Consider the following 22148-nt stretch of genomic DNA (forward strand, 5'->3'; position numbering starts at 1 on the left):
TATTGTAAAAGAAAAACAGACAAAAAGACCCCAAGAAAAAGACATTATTAATTCTTTCTGTGGAGATGGGTAGGATTTTTTATCTTAAGTCATTCAGGTTGTCTTGAATCATTAAGAATATTAGAAAAATCATTCACAGATGATCATTTTACAATATTGCTACTGTTTGTATGTAGTGTATTTCACTTTACATCATCTCAGAGAAGTCTTTCCAGGTTTTTCTTAGAGTATCCTACTCATCATTTCTCATAGAATAAAAGTATTTCATCATAATCACATAGAATAATTTGTTCAGCCATTCCCCAATTGATGAGCATTTCTTCAATTTCCAATTGCTGGCAGAAAAGATGTGTTATATTTTTTTCCTTTTCCTTTAAAAAAATTGCTTTTAGGATACAGAACTAGTAATGTCATTACTAGGTCAAAGGGCATGCATAGTTTTATAGCTTTTGGGCATAGTTCCAAATTGCTCTACAGAATGGTTGAATCAATCAACTCCACTAACATTGCATTATTGTCTCATTTTTCTCACATTTCCCTCTAACATTTATCATTTTTCTTTCTGTTATATAATTAGCCAATCTGATAGCTATGAATTGTTTTAATTCGCATTTTCCAATCAATAGTTAGAGTATTTTTTCATGTGAAAACTGTTCATGTCTTTTGATCATTTATCCATTGGGGAATGTTCTTATTTTTATGAATTTGACTCAGTTCTCTATATTTGTGAGAAATGGGGATTATATCAGAAAAACTTGCTTCAAAATTTTTTGTCAGTTACACTTCCATCTGTCCTATTCTCCCCCACACTCATTTATTCTATTCTTTTTCTCCTTTCACCCTGTCTCTGCTCAGAATGTTTTGCTTCTGATTACTCCTTTCCCCAATTTGCCTCCTTTCTATCACCCTCCCCTCTTTTTGTATCCATTTCTCTCTTACTTTCCTATAAGGTAAGATATTTCTATACCAATTGAATGTGTATGTTATTCCCTATCTTAGTCATTTCTGATAAGAGTAAGGTTCATTCACTCCTCCTACTCTCCCTTTTCCCACTCCATTCATTGTAATAGCTTTTTCATGGCATAATTTATCTCATTCTACCCTCTTTTCCTTTTCTCCCAACACTTTCCTCTTACTCCTTAATTTTATTTTTAAAATAACATCCTTATATATTCAGTTCACACCTGTGCCTTTATCATCTATCTATCTATCTATCTATCTATCTATCTATCTATCTATCTATCTATCTATCTATCTGTCTGTCTGTCTGTCTGTCTGTCTATCTATCTATCTATATTTTTTAAAAACACTAATAATGAGAAAATTCTTATGCATTAGTTATCATCACCTGTAGGATTGAGTAAACAGTCTAATCTTATCATGTTCCTTGTGATTTTCTTTTCCTGTTTACCTTTTTTAGTGTTTCTCTTGAGTCTTGTATTTAAAAGTAAAAATCCTTCCCTTGCCTCTGGCATTTTTATCAAGAATGCTTGAAAGTTTTCTATTTCATTGAATATCTATTTTTTTCCTCTGACAGATTATATTCAATTTTGCAGAGTAGGTAATTCTTGGTTTTAATCCTGGCTCCTTTTGCTCTGGACCATCATACTTCAAGCTCTCTGATTCTTTAATATAAAAGCTGCTAAATCTAGTGTTATCTTGATTATGGCTTCTTAGTTCTTGAATTGTTTCTAGCTGCTTGCAATATTCTCTCTTTGATCTGGGAGCTCTGGAATTTGGCTATAATATTCCTGACAGTTTTCATTTTGGGATCTTTTCTGAGAAGAGATCTGTGGATTCTTCCAATTTCTATCTTGGTCTCTGGTTCTAGAATATCAGGGCAATTATCTTTTAAAATAGTTTTTTATAATTTCTTGAAAGATGACATTCATGATTTTGATCATGATTTTCAGTTAGCCTAGTAATTTTAAAATTATCTTTCTAGGACCTATTTTCCAAATCATTTGTTTATCCAATGATATATTTCAAATTGTCTTCTATTTTTTTCCGTTCTTTTGGTTTTGTTTTATTGTTTCTTGATTTCTTATAAAATCTTTAGTTTCTATTTGCTCAATTCCATTTTTAAGGAATTATTTTCTTCAGTGAGCTTTTGTACCTCCTTTTCTATTCGACTAATTTTACTTTTTAAGGAGTTTTTTCTAAAGTGATTTTTTTGTGCCTTTTTTCTTGTTTGGCCAATTCTGCTTTTTAAATCATTCTCCTCTCATTGGCCTTTTTAAAACTTATTTTTATCATTTTGCTTATTATGTTTTTAATGTATTATTTTCTTTTCTATTTTTTGTTTCTTCTTTGCCAAGCTGTTGACTCCTTTTCTCATAATTTTCTTTCATTATTCTCATTTCCCTTCCCAATTTTTCTTTTACCTCTCTTCATTTTCAAAATCCTCTTTGAGCTCTTCATTCATGTTTTCCTTGGAATTTTGAATGTAGTAACTTTGACTTTGTTACCTTCTTCTGATTGTGTGTTTTGATTTTCCTTGTTACCATAATAACTTTCTATGGTCAGAAAAATTTTTTAGTTGTTTACTCGTTTTCCCAGTCTATTTCTTGATTTTTAGTTTTTTGCTAAAATGGTGGTCTATTTCCATGGAGAAGGATGCCCTGAGCCAAGCTTCAGGTTTGGGGCAGCTTTTTTCAGAGATATTCAAGAGATCTATAAGTTTTCAGTTCTTCAAAGAAGTTATGATCTAAGGATTTTCTGGACTGTGCTCTGATCTACAAGTGACCACAAGCATTCTTTTCTACTCTGGAACTATGACAAGAGTCCGTGCTCCTCAAACTCTGGCTTTCTAATCTATCTCACCTTGGGATTACCTCCCTGGACTGTGGACTGAGAACCAGTATGGGTAAAGCAACAGTCCTTCCTCAATGTCAGCAGAGAGACTCCCGTTATCTTCTTTTGACCAATTGCTTGTCCTCTTTATCATGTGTGGGTTGAGAATTTTGGAAGCAGATATTGTTGCTTTTGATTCATTGGTTCCCAAGGCCTTCTCCTGGCTTGCTGCAACTGGGGTTATGTTTGATGTAGTCTGTGCTTGACTGTGCTTTACGCTTATCCAGGTGTTACAGATCTTTCCTGCCAAGCTTCTTTCTAACCCTTTTGTGGGTTCTGCTACTCTAGGAATTGTTTTATGGCATTATTTAAATGTTTTCAGAAGGTTTTGGGGTGTTTTGCCATTTCCTTATCTAACTCATTTTATAGATGAGGAAATGGAGGCAAACAGGGTTAAGTGACTTGACCAGGGTCACACAGCTACTGTCTGAGGCCATATTTGAACACAGGAAGATGAATCTTCCCAATTCTATGCACAGGGTTCTATCCACTATGCCACCTAATTACCTTTAACAATCAACTATAAAAATTTCCTTTTGTCATTTAAAGCCTTTTACAACTTGATTGCTTCCTATTTTTTCAGTTTTCTTATACTTTACCTCATTTCATATACTTTAAAATTCAACCAGATTGAATTATTTATAATTTCTCTCATATGACATCTCATCTCCTGTCTCAGTATTTTTGCTCTAATTCTCACACTTTTAGTGTTCTCTCTTTTGATTTCTACCTCTTAACTTTTCAGGCTTCCTCCAAAATTAGCTTAGATCCCCCTTCTGCAGGAGTCCTCTCACAGATTCCCTTTCTTCAGCTGTTAGCACCTCCCACTTGAGATTCCATCTCATCTTCTCTGTTGTTATTTTCTATGTATTAATTATTTACCTGTTGTCTCCTCCATTAAAACATGAACTCTGTTGAGACAGCAGCTGTTTTTGCTTTTTTCTCTACTTCCAGTGTTTAGCACAGAGCCTGATTCATTGTAAGCACTTTATAATTCATTTTTGACTCATTGGATAAGCAAGAAATATAGAACCATCTTCTATTGGTAGATGTGTAATTTATTTTTAAGTTGTTTTTTATTTTTTAAATTAATATCAAACTTAAATACAAAATAAAGAAAAAAACATTGTCATACACACAATCAAAACATGAGAAAGGATTCAGTTTAAAGCAATAATTTTCCATTTCAAGAAAATCTGTATAATAAATACTACACAATATTTTCAAAGCTGTTCATCTTTTTTTGCTTCATTGTAAATTTTCTTTTGTTCATTGTTGTCTACTTTTTACTTTCTCTTTCCTTCTCCTCCCCTCAAAAGAAGGCTGTGATTAAGTGCAGACATATTCATATATATATAGATATAGTTAGATACATACACATAGATATTTACAAACATACATACATAACATTCATGTACATATTTGTATGCCCAAACTATGCTTTTTTCCATTTGTCATCTGTTTCTCTGCAGGTAGATACCATCTTCCTTCATAAGCCCAAATCTTAACATGTTTTTCTAAATCAACCAGCTCATCATTTCCTATAGAACAACAATATTCCAACCCAATCACATTCTATCCAAGAGATTGTCCATACAAGTGCAACCCCCCAATTTTTGGATTCCTTCTACTCATGGCTTCATACATTTTATCTATGCAAGAAAATTTCAATTTAAAATAATCAAAATTATCTATTTTAAACTTCAATAATGCTCTCATTTTGTAATGTGCTTTAAGGTCAGATACTACTGAATTTAGACCTTTCACATATTTTCTTGAAGTTTCTGCTATTTCAAATGAACCTTTCTACCATTTTTTCTAACTCAGAAAGATTTTTTTAAGTAATTGAATTAGGATGGCATTACATAAATAGAGTAGGGGAAATCATCATTTATTTAATTATATTAACTTTACTTACCCAAGAACTTTATTTGTATAATTTAGATCTAACTTTATTTGTATAAAAGGTATTTTCTGCTTATATTAGTATAATTCCTATGTTTGTTTTGGCAGGGATAGCCTAAGAATTTTATAATGTTTAGTTATTTTAAATGGTCTAAAATAATATTGATTAGTAAAAAATCAATATAATATATAATATATATCAATATAGTATAGTATAGTTTCCCTATTTTTATTTTTTAATTATATCCATTTTAGCTTTAACTTTGTCTGTGATAATGACTACTACCCCTATTTTATATAATAAATTCTGCTTCTTTATTTTATGCTTTTGTGTAGCTTTGATTTTTATGACATTTTCTGAAAACAACATATTGTTGAATTCAAATTTTTAATGTGTTCTCAGTTTTCATTTTATGGGTAAATTCATTCCATTCAAATTCTAAGCTACAAATACTTAAACATTTTCCTCCTTATTTTCATCATTATTTTCTCAACCTATTTCTATTCTCCTTATTTTTAAAAAAATAATAGCTTTTTTATTTTCAAAATATAGGCATAGATAGTTTTCAACATTCACCCTTGCAAAATCCTGTTCCAGATTTTTTCCTTCTCTTCCCTCATTCCTTCCCCTAGACCGCAAGTAATCCAATATATATTAAACATGTACAATTCTTCTATATCTATTTCCATATTTATCATGCTACATAAGAAAAATAAACTCAAAAAGGAAAAAAAAGTGTTCCTCTTTACTTCTTTGTTTTACTTTTACCATATACCTTGCTCTTGTATTCCTTATCCCCCTCCAGGAACCCTTATCCCATTCTTCCCTATCATCTTGCCCTCTTGTTTCTTTTTGAATTTAGAAAATTTTTATACACTTTTTATTTGTGAGTAGGGTTCCACAACTATCAGTCCCCTCCCTCATTTAATTCCTCTATATTAATCCCTCTTCCTATTGTTTATCATTTGTATGAGATAATTATATTTTTACCTTTTCTTGTACTGTTTTACTTTTTAGAATCATATCATAATTCTATCCCAGTAATTTTTCTGAACTGCCCAGTTAATAATGACAATCTTAGACATTTAGTTCACATTTCTACATATAACAAGTAGACAATTAGTCCTTCTTGAGTCCCTTGTAATTGGTCTTTTATGTTTACTTTATATTTTTCCTGGATCTTCTATGGCAATTTTTTTTTATTAAGTTCTGGTCTTTTTGTGAGAAAACCCTGAAAGTCTATCATTTCATTCAATGTCCTTTTTCATTCAGGATTATACTTTGCTAGGTGTGATATTTTTGACTGCAACCTCACTTTTTTTGCTCTTTGAAATATAGTGTTCCAAGACTCTTGTTCTTTTAGTATAGCTGCTGCTAGGTCTTATGTAATTTTAGTTGTGGCTCCACCATATTTGAAGGTTTTTTACTTTGTTGTTTATTATATTTTCTCCTTAACTAGAAGTTTCAGAATTTTGCCATGATATTCCTGTAGGTTTTCAGCCTAGGATCTTTTTAGACGGTGATTGGTGAATTTTTTTTTTTTTCTATTTCTACTTTCCCCTTTTGTTCTAAAATTTCAGGACACTTTTCTCTGATTATTTCCTGTATTATTATATTGAGGTTCTTTTTTATCTTAGCTTTCAGATATTTCTATTTCTTTATCTTTTCTCTTCTTGATTTGTTCTCTAGATAAGTTGTTTTTCTAAAATTTCATTTTTTCTTTTTTTTTCTTTTGTTTTATTATTTATTGGTCTCATAACATTATTGGCTTCCTCTTACCCAATTATAATTGTTAAGAAGTTGTTTTCTTCTTTAAGATTCTAAATTTCCTTTCCAGTTGGTTGACTTTCTTTTTATAATCTTGCTTTTCTTGGATTGTTCTTATTAAAAATTTCCCTTTCAATTTCTCTTATTTGATTTTTATTAATTAAAAAAAAATTTTAGAGGCAATTGGGGTTAAGTGACTTGCCCAGGGTCACACAGCTGGGACATGTTAAGTGCCTGAGATCAAATTTGAACTCGGGTCCTCCTGACTTTAGGGCTGGTGCTCTTTAGAGATAGGAGAGACTTTTTTTTTTTTGCTCCAAAATTCTCTTCTGAAGATGAGGCCTGGTTTTCTCATAGTAACTATATATGGTTGGGCTCTTTCCCCTTTGTCTGCTCATTTGAAAACAAAAATTTAGCAGCTTGTTATTATAATCACTTCTAAACCTGGAACATGAGAGATGTTATCTTTGGCCTCAGGTCCTTCTTACTTTTATTTGTTTGTCTGGGCCCAACCATTCCACTGCTTTCCTCCTCCAAGTTACCATGAGGGCTTCTCCTAGCTTACTATGCTGGAAATACTCTTGCTCCCTGAGGACCTGAGTGGTCATAACCTGCGGTTCTTCACTTTGGCCTGGAACTGAAACCAAGAGCTCAACTCTTCTGAAAGTATCCCCATGATGGGGGTTGAAGTCCCTTTAAGAACCCCCATCCCCATGGCTGACCTTTGATTTACAAATCCTGGTCAGTGGGCTTTTTTCATCCCCCACGGGATCTGAGCTAACTTGGGTTTTCCCAACCCCCACAGTTTAAACCCATTGAATTCTATTCAATGCTGACCCCCAGGAGCCTGGGACTCCACCACCTTCAAGATCACAAGAGCCCCCCATTATAAAAGGGGCTACTTTTGGAGTCCAGGTTTGCAGAAGTCCTAAGCATGGCATCCTTATGTCAGTCATGCCAAGGGTTTCTGCCCACTGGACCTAATGCTTTTATCTCTACCCTCAACTTTATTAACTAAACCTTACTTCCAAATCCCTACAATAAACCCTTTTTATCAATCTAGGTTTTCGGGCCTGTAAATTCATTTACGGGGGACTCTGCACTGTCATGTGACTATCTTTGCGCCAACCCAAAAGGGGGTTCCCCTTCCCTAACTCTCATCACCCAGCCAGCAACATCCCCCCAATGATTTTGCGCTGATCAGGTATGTGCTGGTTCCTTTTCACCAGCACTGCATTTTTGCAGCAGTGGGGCTTAGTATCCTTTATTCTCAGAAATTCCACTAATTTTCCTTCACTCAGATGCCAGACTTTCCACACTGTCCAGGAGGTGACAATTCCTGTGTCTGATTCTGAGCCTACCTCCCAACCCAGCTGTCAAGGCTTGTTCCTAGTTATTTCAGAGGAGATAGCTTGGAGGTGTTTACACTTCATTCAGGTTGAACCTTGGTCTTGGGATCTTTCTTAGGTGATTTTCTGATCTTCCCAGGAGAACCACTATTCTTCCCCAACTCTTGTTTATTTCTGCCAATATACATTCACTCCAAGGTGCTATTTTCTCTTATTTGTGGAGGAAATCTAGAGAGCCTAGAGTTTTCAGACTTAATCCTCCACCTTCCCAGAATCTTTTCCAAATGTGCAATTCAGTAATGTACTTCTAACAAGAGATTCTTTCAAGAATGGAAAACCTAATAATGCCAGAAGGAAAAAAAAAAGTTTTCTGCTTATAACACAGAAATATGGGTAGCAGTTTCTTCATAGCTGGGGATATATTCTCCTGCTACATATTGACTTTAGATTGATCTATTTTGCCATACCAATGAGAAATCCTGGGATAAATAATTTAATTTATGTCCTACAAAGTTAGATATGACTTAGATCCATAGATACTTTGTCCTTGCTTCTCTCTAGTATTTAGGGGAATATACCCTGGAATGGAAACTAGAAAACTTCTCTCTGTGTCTCTCTGTGTCTCTGTCTCTAACTCTGTTTCTTTCTCTGTCTGTCTATCTCTCTTGCACTCTCTCACTATCTCTGTCTTTCCCTCCTTTTCTTTTCTTCCTTCTCTCCCTGTCTCCATCTTTCTCTCCCTTCCTTCCTTCCTCTGGCTCTCTCTCCCTCTTTCCCTCCTTTTTCCATACCTCTGTCTCTTTCTTCCTCCATTCTCCCTCTCTCCCTCCTTCTCTCTCTTTCTCTCCTTCCCTCCCTCCCTTCCTTCTTCCATCCCTCCCTCCACTCAATCCCTTTTCTCTCCCTCCATTTTTCTCCCTCCATTTCTCTCTCTCCCTTCTTCCCTTTCTCCTCTCTCTTCACTCCTCTTTTTTCCTCCCTCTCTCCTTCTCTCTTTCTCCCTCCATTTCTCCCCCTATCTCTCTTCCTCTCTGTCCTTCCTTCCCCCCATCTCTCTCCCACTCTGTCTCTCCCTCCTGCCCTCCCTCTCATTTACTCTCATTCACTCTCTCTCACTTACACTCTCTGTCTTTCCATATAATTTTGGACAACTAACTTCCCCCCTCTTTGGGCTTCAGTTTCTTTAAGTTGAGGAGAATGGACTACATGGTATTTTAGATCTTTTCTAATTTTTCTTAATTGTTCTAAGTCAGTAATACTGTGTTGGCAGCCTATAGTAGGTTCTATGTGGTTTTCACTTCAGGGAAGATACAACTTATTTAGGTAGGATTTGTGAATCTGAGGAGTTTTCTTTCTATTTTAAAGTGTCCCTTTATTACTGACTTTTGGCATGTAAGGTAAAAGCAAGTCAAGTACACAGCTTGTCTCCCATCCTGATGCAGTTAGGACCCTATGACAAGGACAGTTTCTATTCCATTAAAAACAAACCAGGTATTAAATCCTTGCTGTGTGAAAGGTGCTCTTCAGGTACTGAGAATTCAAAGACATACTATGAAAAATCTCTGACCTTTAAGGAAGCTAGTTGTTCGAGGTCTCGTTCAGCCTGAAGACTTATTTTGAAGGCAGTTTTTCCTTCTGGAAATATAGGCGAGTTGGATTTTAGGAAATAAGTCTTTTGGAGGCTTCTTGTGAACTACCATGAAGGCTCAAGACTCATGGTTTGATTTAGCTTTTTCATTTAGACAAAATATCTCTGCAATCACTGGTAGGATAGATGGTACTTTTTCAGTGTTCATTCTGGTTAGCAGAGTTTACTTTTTCTGCCTGAGAAAATCCAAGACAAAATCTAGAGTTTGTGATCAAGTCCCTGTATCTAATCATACCATAATCTCTTTGCTTGGTTATTAAAACTAATCTGAATACTAGAAAAACTCAATTGAATAGAAGATAGTAACATTCACTAAGGAGTCTGTTATAAATAGGTTCATGTCCACACTAGCTGTGTGACTTTGAAATGCTACTTACTCCCTTCAGACAGCTGAGATGCTAAATTACAAATGAGTTGTCAGTCTGCATTGATATATGGAGTTTCTATAGAATATTTTCAGACATAAGAAATCATAGGTCTTGACGTAAAAAAAGAGGAAAACGTTATAGAGGCATGGGGGAGGGAGTAACCCTATATGACTGCCCACTGCTGTTTGTGAGAGCATGTTTTTCTCTGTATCTTTCAGGTTATATTTGAGTCGGTGTCTTTGAAGGGGCATCCTGGCTACATAGCAGTGGACGAAGTTCGAGTCCTTGCTCATCCATGTCGTAAGTACCTTGATCCAATAGCAAGAATTCTGGGTCTGGTGAATCCTAATTCTAACATTTCCTACCTTCCCAATCATAGCTAAGCCATTTAACTTCTTTGGGTCTCAGTTTTCTTGTCTGCAGAACTGAGTTGGTTGGAATGGATAACCTGGGTGTCTGGTTCAGCTGGGTGTCTATGACCCTGCAGTTTTTCATTTTCATGATAACATGACTCTTCTCTGGACTAAGCTTCACATGAACCAGTTCAGCTGGTCTCCCATTCACCTCGTTCACAAACATTTAAAAAAATTATTTTCTTCTTTATTCTTTGGAAATACTTCTGTACCCAAAGCAATCAGCCCAAAATAAATCCCTTATTTTGTTGGGCTGTGCAATAGGCAAACCATATATGAATCTGCAGACAGTGCCAAAACATCTCCATTCAAATCTGACTCCATTATTAAGGGAATAGAAAACCCTGATTGTTTATTAGTGTGATTCAGAGCATTGAAGTAGAAGAATTAAAGGGCTCTGGATAGAATCACATATAATTGTTTCAGAAAGAGAAAAAATTCCCCACCAAAAACACTTAGGGAATGAACTGGATGTTCACTCACAGGGAAAAGGGAACCTTGAGCTATTAATTCTTGTAAAATAATTTTAAATTTACTCATCAGTTCTATGGAGGCATTCTGAAAGATTTGTCATCACTGACTTATTATAGAACGTTAATGCTCTCTGTTCATCCTGTTTGTATTTCATGCAATTCTGTTCCAGTTGTTGGTTTCTCAACTGGCATTTGAATGGATCCCAGCAATGCTCTAAAGGCTAAGGACTTTTATGTATCTGTGAAAGACAATTCTATAGGATTTGGGACATAGGCTATGTCTATTATATGTTTGTGCCATGCACAAGTATCTGCCACATTTCACATCTGTTTTCTAGGACTTGCTTGTATTCTTCCTTCACCCCACAAAGGTCTTTATGTAATAAAGAACAGAAGCAAATTCTGTATTGCTGTGATTTGCCAGGGATCAGCTTGAACCTCTCTGTGGGAATGAATCTTAGACATAGCCAGGACAACAGTAGCATGAAGTCTGAGTACCAAGAACTACTAATGTCTTTCTCCTGGTAGAATGGAAACTTCTTGAGGTCTGGAACTGTTTCTTTTTGTTTTTGTAAGCATGGTGCCATATGCTTACTGGATGACATAGTAGATGATTAGCTATTTAGTTGATGATTGATAAAATATCTTTAATAGATATTTAGTAATGGTCAGGAAATGTTTATTGAAATGAGTTTAATTAGTTTGTTTTTCTAGTTCAGGGGTTCTTAACCAGAGATCTAAGAGGTTTTAAAGGATTTCAAAAGAGAACTTGGAAGGGAAAAATTATATATTTATTTCAGTATATTGACTTCCTTTGTAATCCTATGCTTTTAATTTTGTGTATTTTAAAACTCAATCTGAGGAGTTTGTAGGCTTCATCAGCTTTTTAAAGTGGTCCAGCGCACAAAAGGCTAAGAGTCTATATTCTAGATTCAATAGCTATAACAGATGCCTTCTCCCCTCTGAGAAAGGTCAATGGTAGAATGCTGACCTGAGGGCTAGGTAGAAGCAGTTCTTTGGCAAAGTAAGTGTGCAGTTGACCTTAACAAGAATCTCAGCTTCCTTTCCAGTGGTAAAGAACTGGATTCCACAGGAGTAGAATGATCATGAGGCAGTTGCCCTGCAAATAGATTATGAGCTGTAACTAGGGAAAACATGATCCTATCTGTGTGCCTGTATATTGCAAAGCTACCCCATTAATGCACCACTTAGGCTTACACATAAAATTCAGAAAAATGAAAGGCTACTATAATGGTGCCTGCAATTTTCATACCTTTTGACAGAACAATAGAAACCTAAAATGGAAACCTTGATAATACATCTATAGGAGTACCTGAACTCCTCCAATTGAAACCTTTTCCTGAGATTTAGAATAAGGGGTTTGTGCCCAATATAGGCCTTGGTATCCCTCATACCTTCGTGGGATTTCCTGATTGAAGGTTGGGAAGAGGAGCCATTAAAACAAGCTGGCCACACACTAATATTGCTGCCTCCTGGCATTTGTGACACCACTGGTGAGCAGAGACTGAGATCTCTGTCTTCCTACAGCCAATTCTATAATGAATTCAAAGAGATTACAGTGTTTGGAGAACACTAGAAACATGCTTTCTCTATAAGAAGGAATACTTCAATAATTCACCAAACCTGCAGATTCTCAAGTTCTGAGAGCCATGGAACCCTTGAGAAAAATGGAAAAGGGATTTTCTCCTTTCTTTTTTACCCTTTTTTTGTCTTTTTCTTTTCTTGCTCTTCTATAAATAAAGTTCTTATATATGGCAAACAAGCTAGAGAAAACTTGACCCTGGGCAGAAATTATACCTGCTGAATTTCAATGAAACATGAACAGCATTGAGGAAAACAAATCTGTTGTTGCAAATGAGGGCATATCACAAATGGGAGAATGCATCCTAGATGCCTTGCAAGCTGGAAAGACTGTGCTGATAGGACAACAAAACTTAAATGTGTAGGCCAATTTCAGTGATGCTGACAGTCAGTCTCAGTGGACTGTGGTTAGGATCCCAAATTGCTTGGGAAATAAAATTATGTCTGTATATTACTTTGCTCTGAGTGGATATTGGTTTCCACCCATCTTCCACAACAATTCTTGCTCTCTCTTTCTTTGTCTCTGTCTCTATCTTTTTCTCTCTATCTCCATACACCTCTCCACAGACATATACATACATTTTCCCTTTCCCTCTCTCTTACACCCTTCCCCCGCCCCCCCACCCTTCCCCCTGTCTCTGTCAGTCTGTCTCTATTTGTTTGTCTCTCAAACACACACATGCACACACATTCTCACACTTAATATTAATGCACAAATTAGAAACTTTCCTCATGGGCTGTTAAATATTTAAGTGGATTGAGAACTTTTTATTCTCCTCACGTCCCCAGACCTTTTAATTTCCCATTTCTGTTCTTCAGAGCTATTTCTCTATTAAGCTATGCCAAGACTTTATCAATAAGTGCTTCTGTTAAATATTCCCAAAGTTACATGGCCTCTAGTGGCCCAAACACCTCATGCCCTGTATTGATTGGTGCTAAGGTTAATAGTGTTATGCTTTTGCCTCATATTTTAAAAAAGTGACCAAGAGACAGACGTGATACTTAAAACCACAGCAGACAAAATGATTTTCTCTTATAAACTCAAACCTTTCGCTTATATTTTATAGACCATTTAACATTTTCATGTTGCCCTATGTGTATCATAACTCTGGTTGCCCTCTGAGGGTTGTCATTTCTCAGCTTTAACTATTAAAAACAGGACTGCATCAGTAATAACCACTGGGTAAATGTCAGAGAAATTTTCTTCACGATTTCATGGTTTCCATCTTTTCACTGACTTTTAGGCTCTTCCTTTTTTTAAAAATTTCTATCACATTATCTTGGTGAATTTCCTAGTGTTCCACAAACTAGAAGGACTTCTGCTAAACAAGTCTCTTTTTTCAATTTTATTTCATTACCTGCTGGGTGCTGACAAGTCCAGACAGCAAGATAAAGGGCAGAATGATATGTCTTCAAATGTTGTACTGATGTTTGTAGAGTGAGTTTAAAATGTCACTCACTTTAGGGCATTTTGCCCCAAATGTGCAGTAAGCATTGGTCAGCATCATTCATAGGAACCACTGCAAGGTGACTTAGAGAATGACAGGATATATAGGTTGAGAGGACAATTATGGGGCTTAAATTGACAGTCTACTAAAGTCCTGAGGGATTATCTTTATTGTTATAGTTGCCTAATTGTTATAGATTATCTAAAGGACCCATTACTCAATGTATGGGCTGATTATGCTTCTCATTTTGTTATATTATGTTATAATATAATTATGTTATAACACTTATTGACAAGTTTTGCATTTTTGGCTTAATCATTTGGTACTACAGTAACAAGGGTTTGATTAGGAAATGTGGAAAATATTTCAGTAGAATTTTTTTTAGTATATAAAGAAGTATCCTCCAGTTCATCAACATTATGTGACTTTTAGGGTCTCTGAATTTTCAGATTATTAACGTATCCATCAACATGGCAGCATTTGCAGTTTGGCTGTACCCCTGTCCTCTGAGGGGATAATAAAGGGTATCCCAAAACCTTAGTGTAATTTTAACCCACTAAAGTTTAAAATTTTAAGTTATTAAAACTGAACAAGGATCTTTGTGACATCCTGTATATGTCAACTGTGAATAAGAGGATTTAGGACTATTTTTATTCTGCTGAGGGTATTCATTAAGAAGTTGTCCCACCTCCATCAAAATCCCAGCCCAAATTATAGGACCATTGTTGTTCTTGGGGTAGAGCAATCTCAGTGATATCCATCTGTAAAAACTTCCCTCCTCATTAAAATGATCATTTTTCAGCCTAATATTTCATAGACTTGGCCTATAGATCTAAGTCCACTGCCTCATGCAAAATAAACATCTTAACTCTCTACAGGGAAAGAACCTTTGAACTTACCTTAGGTTAAGAGCCTTCTCCTCCAGACCAGGGCCTAAGGAGAACAGAATTGCTAATGAACCCACCCAATTAATATTTCATTTCCATCCTAGGAAAAGCACCTCATTTCCTGCGACTCCAAAATGTTGAAGTGAATGTGGGACAGAATGCAACATTCCAGTGTATAGCTGGGGGAAAGTGGTCCCAACATGACAAACTCTGGCTCCAGGTAAACACTTTTCTTCCTCCTTCACATATTTTTCTCTCTATATTCTGATCAGAGTCAGTCGTACTATCAAGAATTGAACCTACCTTCTTGACTGAGTCCCATGTTCTTTACAGAATATCAGCATGGCTGTAGAGATTATAGCATCATAAATTTTAAACTTTAAGAGAGGTCAGAAGTTTTCTTTTATAGGTGAATAAACAGAGAAGTTAAATAACATGTCCACATTCACTTAAGTAACTGTGATTCAAACCATGCCTTCTGACATTAAATCCAGCGTGCTTTTCCCTTTATAACAAGCACAATTCCTTATAATCAGTTACTTTACATCCTAAGCATGTAGTGCCCAACTCTTTTGACCTTCATTCTTAATGTTATTTTTTTCAGATTCCCTATTTGGATCCTTGACCCTTTATTATTCTCAGTCTGGTTTCTGTGGGTCCTGATCATTTTTTAATAGCCATCTAGAATCTAGACCTTGATTTTATCTCCATAACCTATGGCACCTCCTTATTCCCTCCTGGCTTTACTGGACCTCTGAGGTTTTAGATATTTTCTTGCATATTCTCTAGATAGCTATGCAGCATTCCAGCATTGATACTCTCTTTGTACTTGACACTTCCCACTCTCAACTTGGGTACATTCAGTCAAAAGCCAGCCTCTTGATGATGAAGCCTTTTCTAATTCATTGTTGCCCAAGTCTCAAAGTGATATGCATGAACTAGATTGTAACCTTCCTAAAGGTAATTACTGTTTCATTTTGTGTTTGCACACCTAATATATCTAGATCTCTGACACACAGTAGGCTTATTGGTTGACTATATGAAACTTTGCTAATTGGAGCTCTTATAAGATAGCATTCAATTATCCAGTTTTAAAAGAAAGGGAATAGATATACAGAATGATGCTCTTTAATCACTACTTTAAGAAAGCCCATTGCATGGAAAGCCTGTCATAGAAAATGAGAATATTTCACACAAACTCACTGAATTCTATCTGGCTCTTCTTGAGGCTGTATTTATTAAATTGAAAACTAAATATCACTGATCAGGACTTAAAGCAAATCATGAAGAGGAATGTCATTTCATTACCCATTTGTTCCATGTGGGAAATTTGGTGTTCTCTGCTGATGCTAAAATAAATGACCACTCCCACGCACATACTTATTGATATATAAATAGAGCTTGCTAAAGAGAAATGTCAATTTATAGAAAGAGTAAGAGAAAACCTTCTAAATGAAATATTGGTTCATTAAAAGTAACAGATTAATTGCTATCTGGCCTTAGAAACATATATCTTAAATTGAATCAGACGAACTTTACAACATTCAAGATAAGAGGCCATCCAAACTGCTTGAGCACATTCAGCAGTATGGATCTCACAACTTATCAAGGTTATCCATTTTATTGTTAGATAGCTCTGATTGTTTGCTCTTACTTTTACAGAAACAAAATATGTCTCCCCTAACTTACCTCAGTTGTTAATAGTTCTTCCTTCTAGAGCCTATCAAGACAGTCTAAATCTTCCTCACAAAGAGAGCCCTTCACATTATTGAAGACAACCATCAGTGTACAGCTTAAGCCTTCTCAATAGCTGTTCTTAATTCTTTCAATCCACGATTTCTAGTTCCCTTCTCAGAATGATCACCAGCTTGTCAATGCCCTTCCTAGAATATGATGCCCAGAATTGCTTTCCTTAGTGTAAAACAGAACTTAAAGAAAAGTTTTAAAAAATTCAATTTTTTCCATTGGAAAAAAAAACATAAAATGTTTTCCTTATGTCGCAATAGAGTATTAATTTAGAATTCTATAAAGGTTCCATATAATCTTGGAAGATAGAATAGATTAAGGCAACATCACAGATTTAGTGTTGGGAGGGACTTGCGAGATCATCATCATCATTTTCATCATTTCACAGATGAGGATTTTATAGACAAAAATATGAGGCCAAGAGAAAGGAAATAATTTGACTGAGTTCACATAGAAACAAGTGTCAGGGTATAGCCCCCCTGACTCTAAGCCCAAGATTCTTTCCACTTTGTTAGTCAAATAAAAAAACAAATAGAGAAACAAATAAAAAAAAATCTTAGATTTTTGTTCAGTGAAGTATTACCTCTGTATACCGATACTTCTGGAGCTCAAGCAGGTTAATTTCAACTACAAGAAAGTGAGAAGCCTAGATAAGGATAGCCTTTTACTGGCTTACCTTTATGCTTTGTTCATACCTGCAGTATCAGGGGTAAAGTCTGTTATCTCAGTTTTGCAGATGAAGAAAACTAATAGAAGGGTTAAAAGATTGACCTCAGCTCACAAAGCAAATCAGTCCAGCCTTGGAGTGAAACTATAGAGATTATTGAGCCTTTACCTTCATCCCTAAGCCATTAGGATACATGTTCTCTTATGCTAAGACATCTGCCAGAATTTACAAAGCAAAATGTATCATATAGTAGTAGGGTAAATGTGACTATAAAAATCAACCCCATTTTCACAGGCCAAAGAGGAGGTGAAGAAATGACTGGTTTTAGATGCAAGGGAGTGAGAAGGGAATCAATTCATATTTAGGAAGATACATACAAGTCCTTAACATGATTTCTCTTTTTTCTGGTAGCAATGGAATGGGAGAGATACTGCCCTTATGGTCACCCGAGTGGTCAACCACCGAAGGTTTTCAGCTACAGTCAGTGTGGCCGACACATCTCAGAGGAGCATCAGCAAGTACCGATGTGTCATTCGCTCTGACGGTGGCTCTGGAGTATCTAATTATGCAGAATTAATAGTAAAAGGTGAGTGATCCGGAAAGTATGGGATTCGTGTGGCTCCATTTCATTCTTCCGAATGACTAAGTTTCCTAGGAGAGGCCAGAGATTGTTCTCTGCCATGGAAGGTCCTTTTTAAAGGTAAGGAAAAGGACAATGAATTTTTGCTCACAACACTTTTTTTGTTTTGTTTTGTTTTTGCTCAGAGTAGTTAAGGGATGGCATGGGGACATACTTGTCTCTTCTACTTTTTTTTTTTAAAAAACAAAACACAAAAAGATAGTTTTGTTAACAATGTAAGGTTGTACTTTTAAAAATCATGTGAAAGGATATGGAGAAGTTAAGGAAGATTTTATTTTAGTTTTGTTGACCTACAATTCACTTATATAATATTCTATATTGTAACTGTTTGTGTTGAGATCTTATTCCCCCTTTTAAAATTCCTTGAGGACAGATACTATATCTTAGTTAGACTTAGTATCCTCCCATGATACTGACCACAATATTGTGTACACAGTAAGAGTTTTCATTTTATATGTATAATGTATAATTAGAATCCTTATATTTTTATAGAAATCACAGCCACATAACTTCCTCTATCTATGGGTTAGAGGATTATATAATTTAATGAATGAAATAATGAAGTTTTGTCTGCATTACAACACCTGAAAATAATCATACATGAAGGCAATATTCACTGAATACTGAGTATGCAGACTAAGATTTCATGAGCTTCTTTTGGACTGCCACATTATAATACAGTTTCAGCATGAGCTTGAAGTCCTCTAAAATTTTCAGGTTTGAGGAGACTTTGAGGAAGGAATTTGCAGGTGAAAGACAATCTAAACAAAATTTCCTAATCTTGTATTTGTGAAATTCATATTTTGAAACCAAGTATACAATTTTACATTTATTCTTAGTAAATGCTATCTTATTAAGTCCCACATTCTAGCCTTTCAAGCTCTTTCTGAATTGTGATACTGTTATCCAGTATTATTGCTATTGCTTCAACACTGCACAGCCCCCATCCTCCTCCAACAACTACATCATTTTTCTAAATATTCACTGACCTCCTATTATTAATTAATAGGTACTGGGATTAGGCCAGGAATTGAAGTTAAAAATCATGGTTTTATGGTTTGCAGACTTCATTTTTTTCAGTTTTGAAAATTCAGTTTTCTTCAGTCCTGTAATACTCTTCTGTTTTCCATCATCTTCACATGAGTTCATTAATTCATGATGTACACATAGGAGAATGGATGAGTTTGCACTAAAACATCTCTATTACTTCTTGCTTAGTTCCTCTTATGATCAGTTTTACTCTTTTGCTCATGGCTGACTAGGGCTGAAGGCATGGTCTCTGGTAGAAAAATATGGTCCATAGGGGAAAATTAGATCCACTACCCTGGTCTCATTAGTACTCTACTTTAACCAAACATATCATTTAGCCATGGGGGCAAATGGTAGTTGAAATGTTTGTTTGTTTGTTTGTTTTTTAAAGAAAAAGAAAGCAATATTAATTGTTTGGCACTATGTACACAAAAGAAAAAAATTAAAAAACCAACAAAGTAGAACAAAGAAACAAGCCAAAAGCAACTGAAATAAATCTTTTGTATTCTGACAATTAGTCAAATTTGAGATAAGTATACCAATGATAATGACCTAAATGGAGCAGTGTTAGCAGATTTATAGAATCTCAGTGCTTAAGAAGATTCAAGAGAATCATTAGTTCAGTTTTATTCATTGAATGTAAGATGATATGCTCATGGAAGAAATTCAGGAATCAGAAAAGAGTAATATGGTAGAGAATGAGTGAAGATCAATGGAAGCAGAAGCTATTTTCATCTTAGTAGTAGAGTATACTATGGAACTCCTGAATAGGAAGAGGGAATTGATAAGTTGAAACAAATCACAAACTTTATTCAGTCATGATGTGATATCCATGGAGTGATAAGAGACTCCAATTATTCAGCGTCAGTTGGAGTGGGCTCTACCAAAAGATAAGGATCTAATAATAGCTTTGCTTTAAATATAAGTTCAAAGGTTAGAGGAAACAATAGGAAGACTATCTATTCTTTCTGTGTTTTTCAAAAATAAGGGGAAACTGTTTGCATGAAATAGAAATTATGTCAACTTTAGATGATTACTTCACATTGTAACTCAGGATAGAAAAGGAAATGAAATTGAGTCACCATTTGCCATAAATCCCAAATATCCAGTTGATGGTGGAATGAAGGAGGGGGTAGATAGAGGTAGAAAGTTATCAGGAATTAAATTTTAAAGATACAAAAAGAAACAATTCTGATAAGATAGAGAAGTGGCCTAAAAACCTGATATGGATGCATAGGAAACTCATCAAGCAGTTAAATCAAACAAAACATGTATAAAAGATTGAAGCAAGGAGAATTAATAAAGAATAGGTACATGTTTATATATACTACCATAATACTAATTAAAGCACTGCATAAACTGAGATAGTAAGGAAAACTAAGAATAACAAACTTTTTTTGTCTTTTTTAAAAAATGCTATTCAAGAGAAAAGAGGATGAAACAACTTCTCAAAATAGATGGGACTATTACAATAAACAACAGAGAGAATGAGGAACTTCTTAGTACTATTTTGTTTCTATATTCTCTGTAAGGAAAATAATGTTTGGGCTATAAAACTATAGTGAATATGGCCAATAGTGGATTGAAATGTAGCATAAGGAGGGAGGAGTCTTTCAAATAGCCCTTGATGAAATCAGATGAAACATATCTCAGAGTATCTAAAGAACTGTTATATGTGATTACTAGTTCACTGACATTGAAAGCTCATGGAGGACAGAAGAGGTATTGCAGGACTGAAGAAAAATGAATTTTCAAAACTGCAAGAGAATGAATTTTGCAAGCTAAAAGTATTTGTTTTCAACTCCGAGCCCAATTCTAGGATATTATAATAACAAGATAATTGGTGAAATTTAGTCAAGGATGTGGTTATTAAAAATAAATAGCATGACTTCATAAGAATCATATTTTAAAATTTGTTTCATTATTTGGACATTGTTACCCAGCTGGCAAATTAAGGAAATGCTATAGTTAATAGTTTAGCTATAAGGTTCAGCAAATAATGTAAGTTTCATAGTTTTCTTGTGATAAGGAAAATATGTAGATTAGAAGATCATGCAATAAGGCAGATTTGAAGTTGCTGGGATGTACAGTCCATTTTAGAAAATATATTTATTTTAATATGTATTGCTTTATGAATCAAGTTGGGAGAGAAAAATCAGAGCAAAAGGGGAAAAACATGGGAGAAAAAAACAGATGAAAGAAGTGAATGTAGCATGTATTGATTTAAATTCAGTCTCAATAGTTCTTTTTCTGGATGCAGATGACATTTTCTGTCCAAAGTTTATTGGCATTCCTTTGGATCACTGAAACACTGAGAAGAACCAAATCTTTTATAGTTGAACTTCACACATTCTTGCTATTACTGTGTACAGAGTATTCCTGATTCTGTTTTCCTCAGCATCAGTTCATATAAATCTTTCTAGGTCTTTCTAAAATCAGTTGTTCATCATTTTTTGTAGAACAATGATAGTCCATTATCTTTACATATCACAACTTATTCAACCATTCCTCAATTGATTTCCAATTCTTTGTTACACAAGAAGAGCTGCTACAAACATTTTTGCACATGTGGGTGCTTTCCCCTCCTTTATGATTTCCTTGGGATATAGACTCACTAATGATACTGCTGGATCAAAGGATATGTGCCGTTTTATAGCACTTTGAGCATAGTTCCAGATTGCTCTCCAGAATGGTTGGATCATTTCACAACTTCATCAACAATGCATTAGTGTCCCAGTTTTCCCACATCCTCTCCAACATTTATCATTCTCTTTTCCTATCATCTTATCCAATCTGAAAGATATAACGTGGTACCTAAGAGTTATTTTAATTTGCATTTCTCTGATCAATAGTGATTTAGAGCATTTTTTCATATGACTATAGATGGATTTAATCATCTGAAAATTGTCTGTTCATATTCTTTGACCATTTATCAATTGGAGAATGGCTTGTATTCTTATAAACTTGACACAGTGCTTTATATATATTTTAGAAATAAGACCTTTTCCAGCAACACTGACTGTAAAATTTTTTTCCCAGCTTTGTTCTTCCCTTTTAATGATCATTTTTGAACTATAAGATTGAGTTTCAACTTGGAAAGATGAGTATCCCAGGGATCTGTACTCAGCTCCATGTTGTTTATTACTTCTATCAAGTTTCAAAATACTATCTTTGCAAGCACAAGATTGGGGAGGCAGACAATACTGCATTTGCAAAAAAGCCTACCACAAACAAAACCAAATCTAGGACTCTTTTTACTTTATTAATTAAATAAAAACACAGAGAAACAAGTAAATAAACTTAAATTTTTATTTAGTGAAACATTACCTGTATACCAGTGCTTCTGAAGCTC

General features: G+C 35.0%; 1 protein-coding gene across 10 annotated transcripts in view; it reads left to right on the plus strand.

Annotated features, from left to right (window-relative positions):
- The window catches only part of PTPRT (protein tyrosine phosphatase receptor type T), a 1285960-nt gene that overhangs the window by 500265 nt on the left and 763547 nt on the right, over positions 1–22148 (plus strand). For all 10 annotated transcript variants that reach the window (XM_074292616.1, XM_074292619.1, XM_074292617.1 and 7 more), the window contains 3 exons: positions 10110–10191; positions 14819–14934; positions 17539–17713. In XM_074292616.1, the coding sequence (XP_074148717.1) occupies positions 10110–10191; positions 14819–14934; positions 17539–17713 (373 nt within the window). The remainder of the gene's footprint in view (positions 1–10109; positions 10192–14818; positions 14935–17538; positions 17714–22148) is intronic.

The sequence above is a fragment of the Sminthopsis crassicaudata genome, chromosome 2, assembly GCF_048593235.1.
Source record: "Sminthopsis crassicaudata isolate SCR6 chromosome 2, ASM4859323v1, whole genome shotgun sequence".
Lineage (NCBI taxonomy): Eukaryota > Metazoa > Chordata > Mammalia > Dasyuromorphia > Dasyuridae > Sminthopsis > Sminthopsis crassicaudata.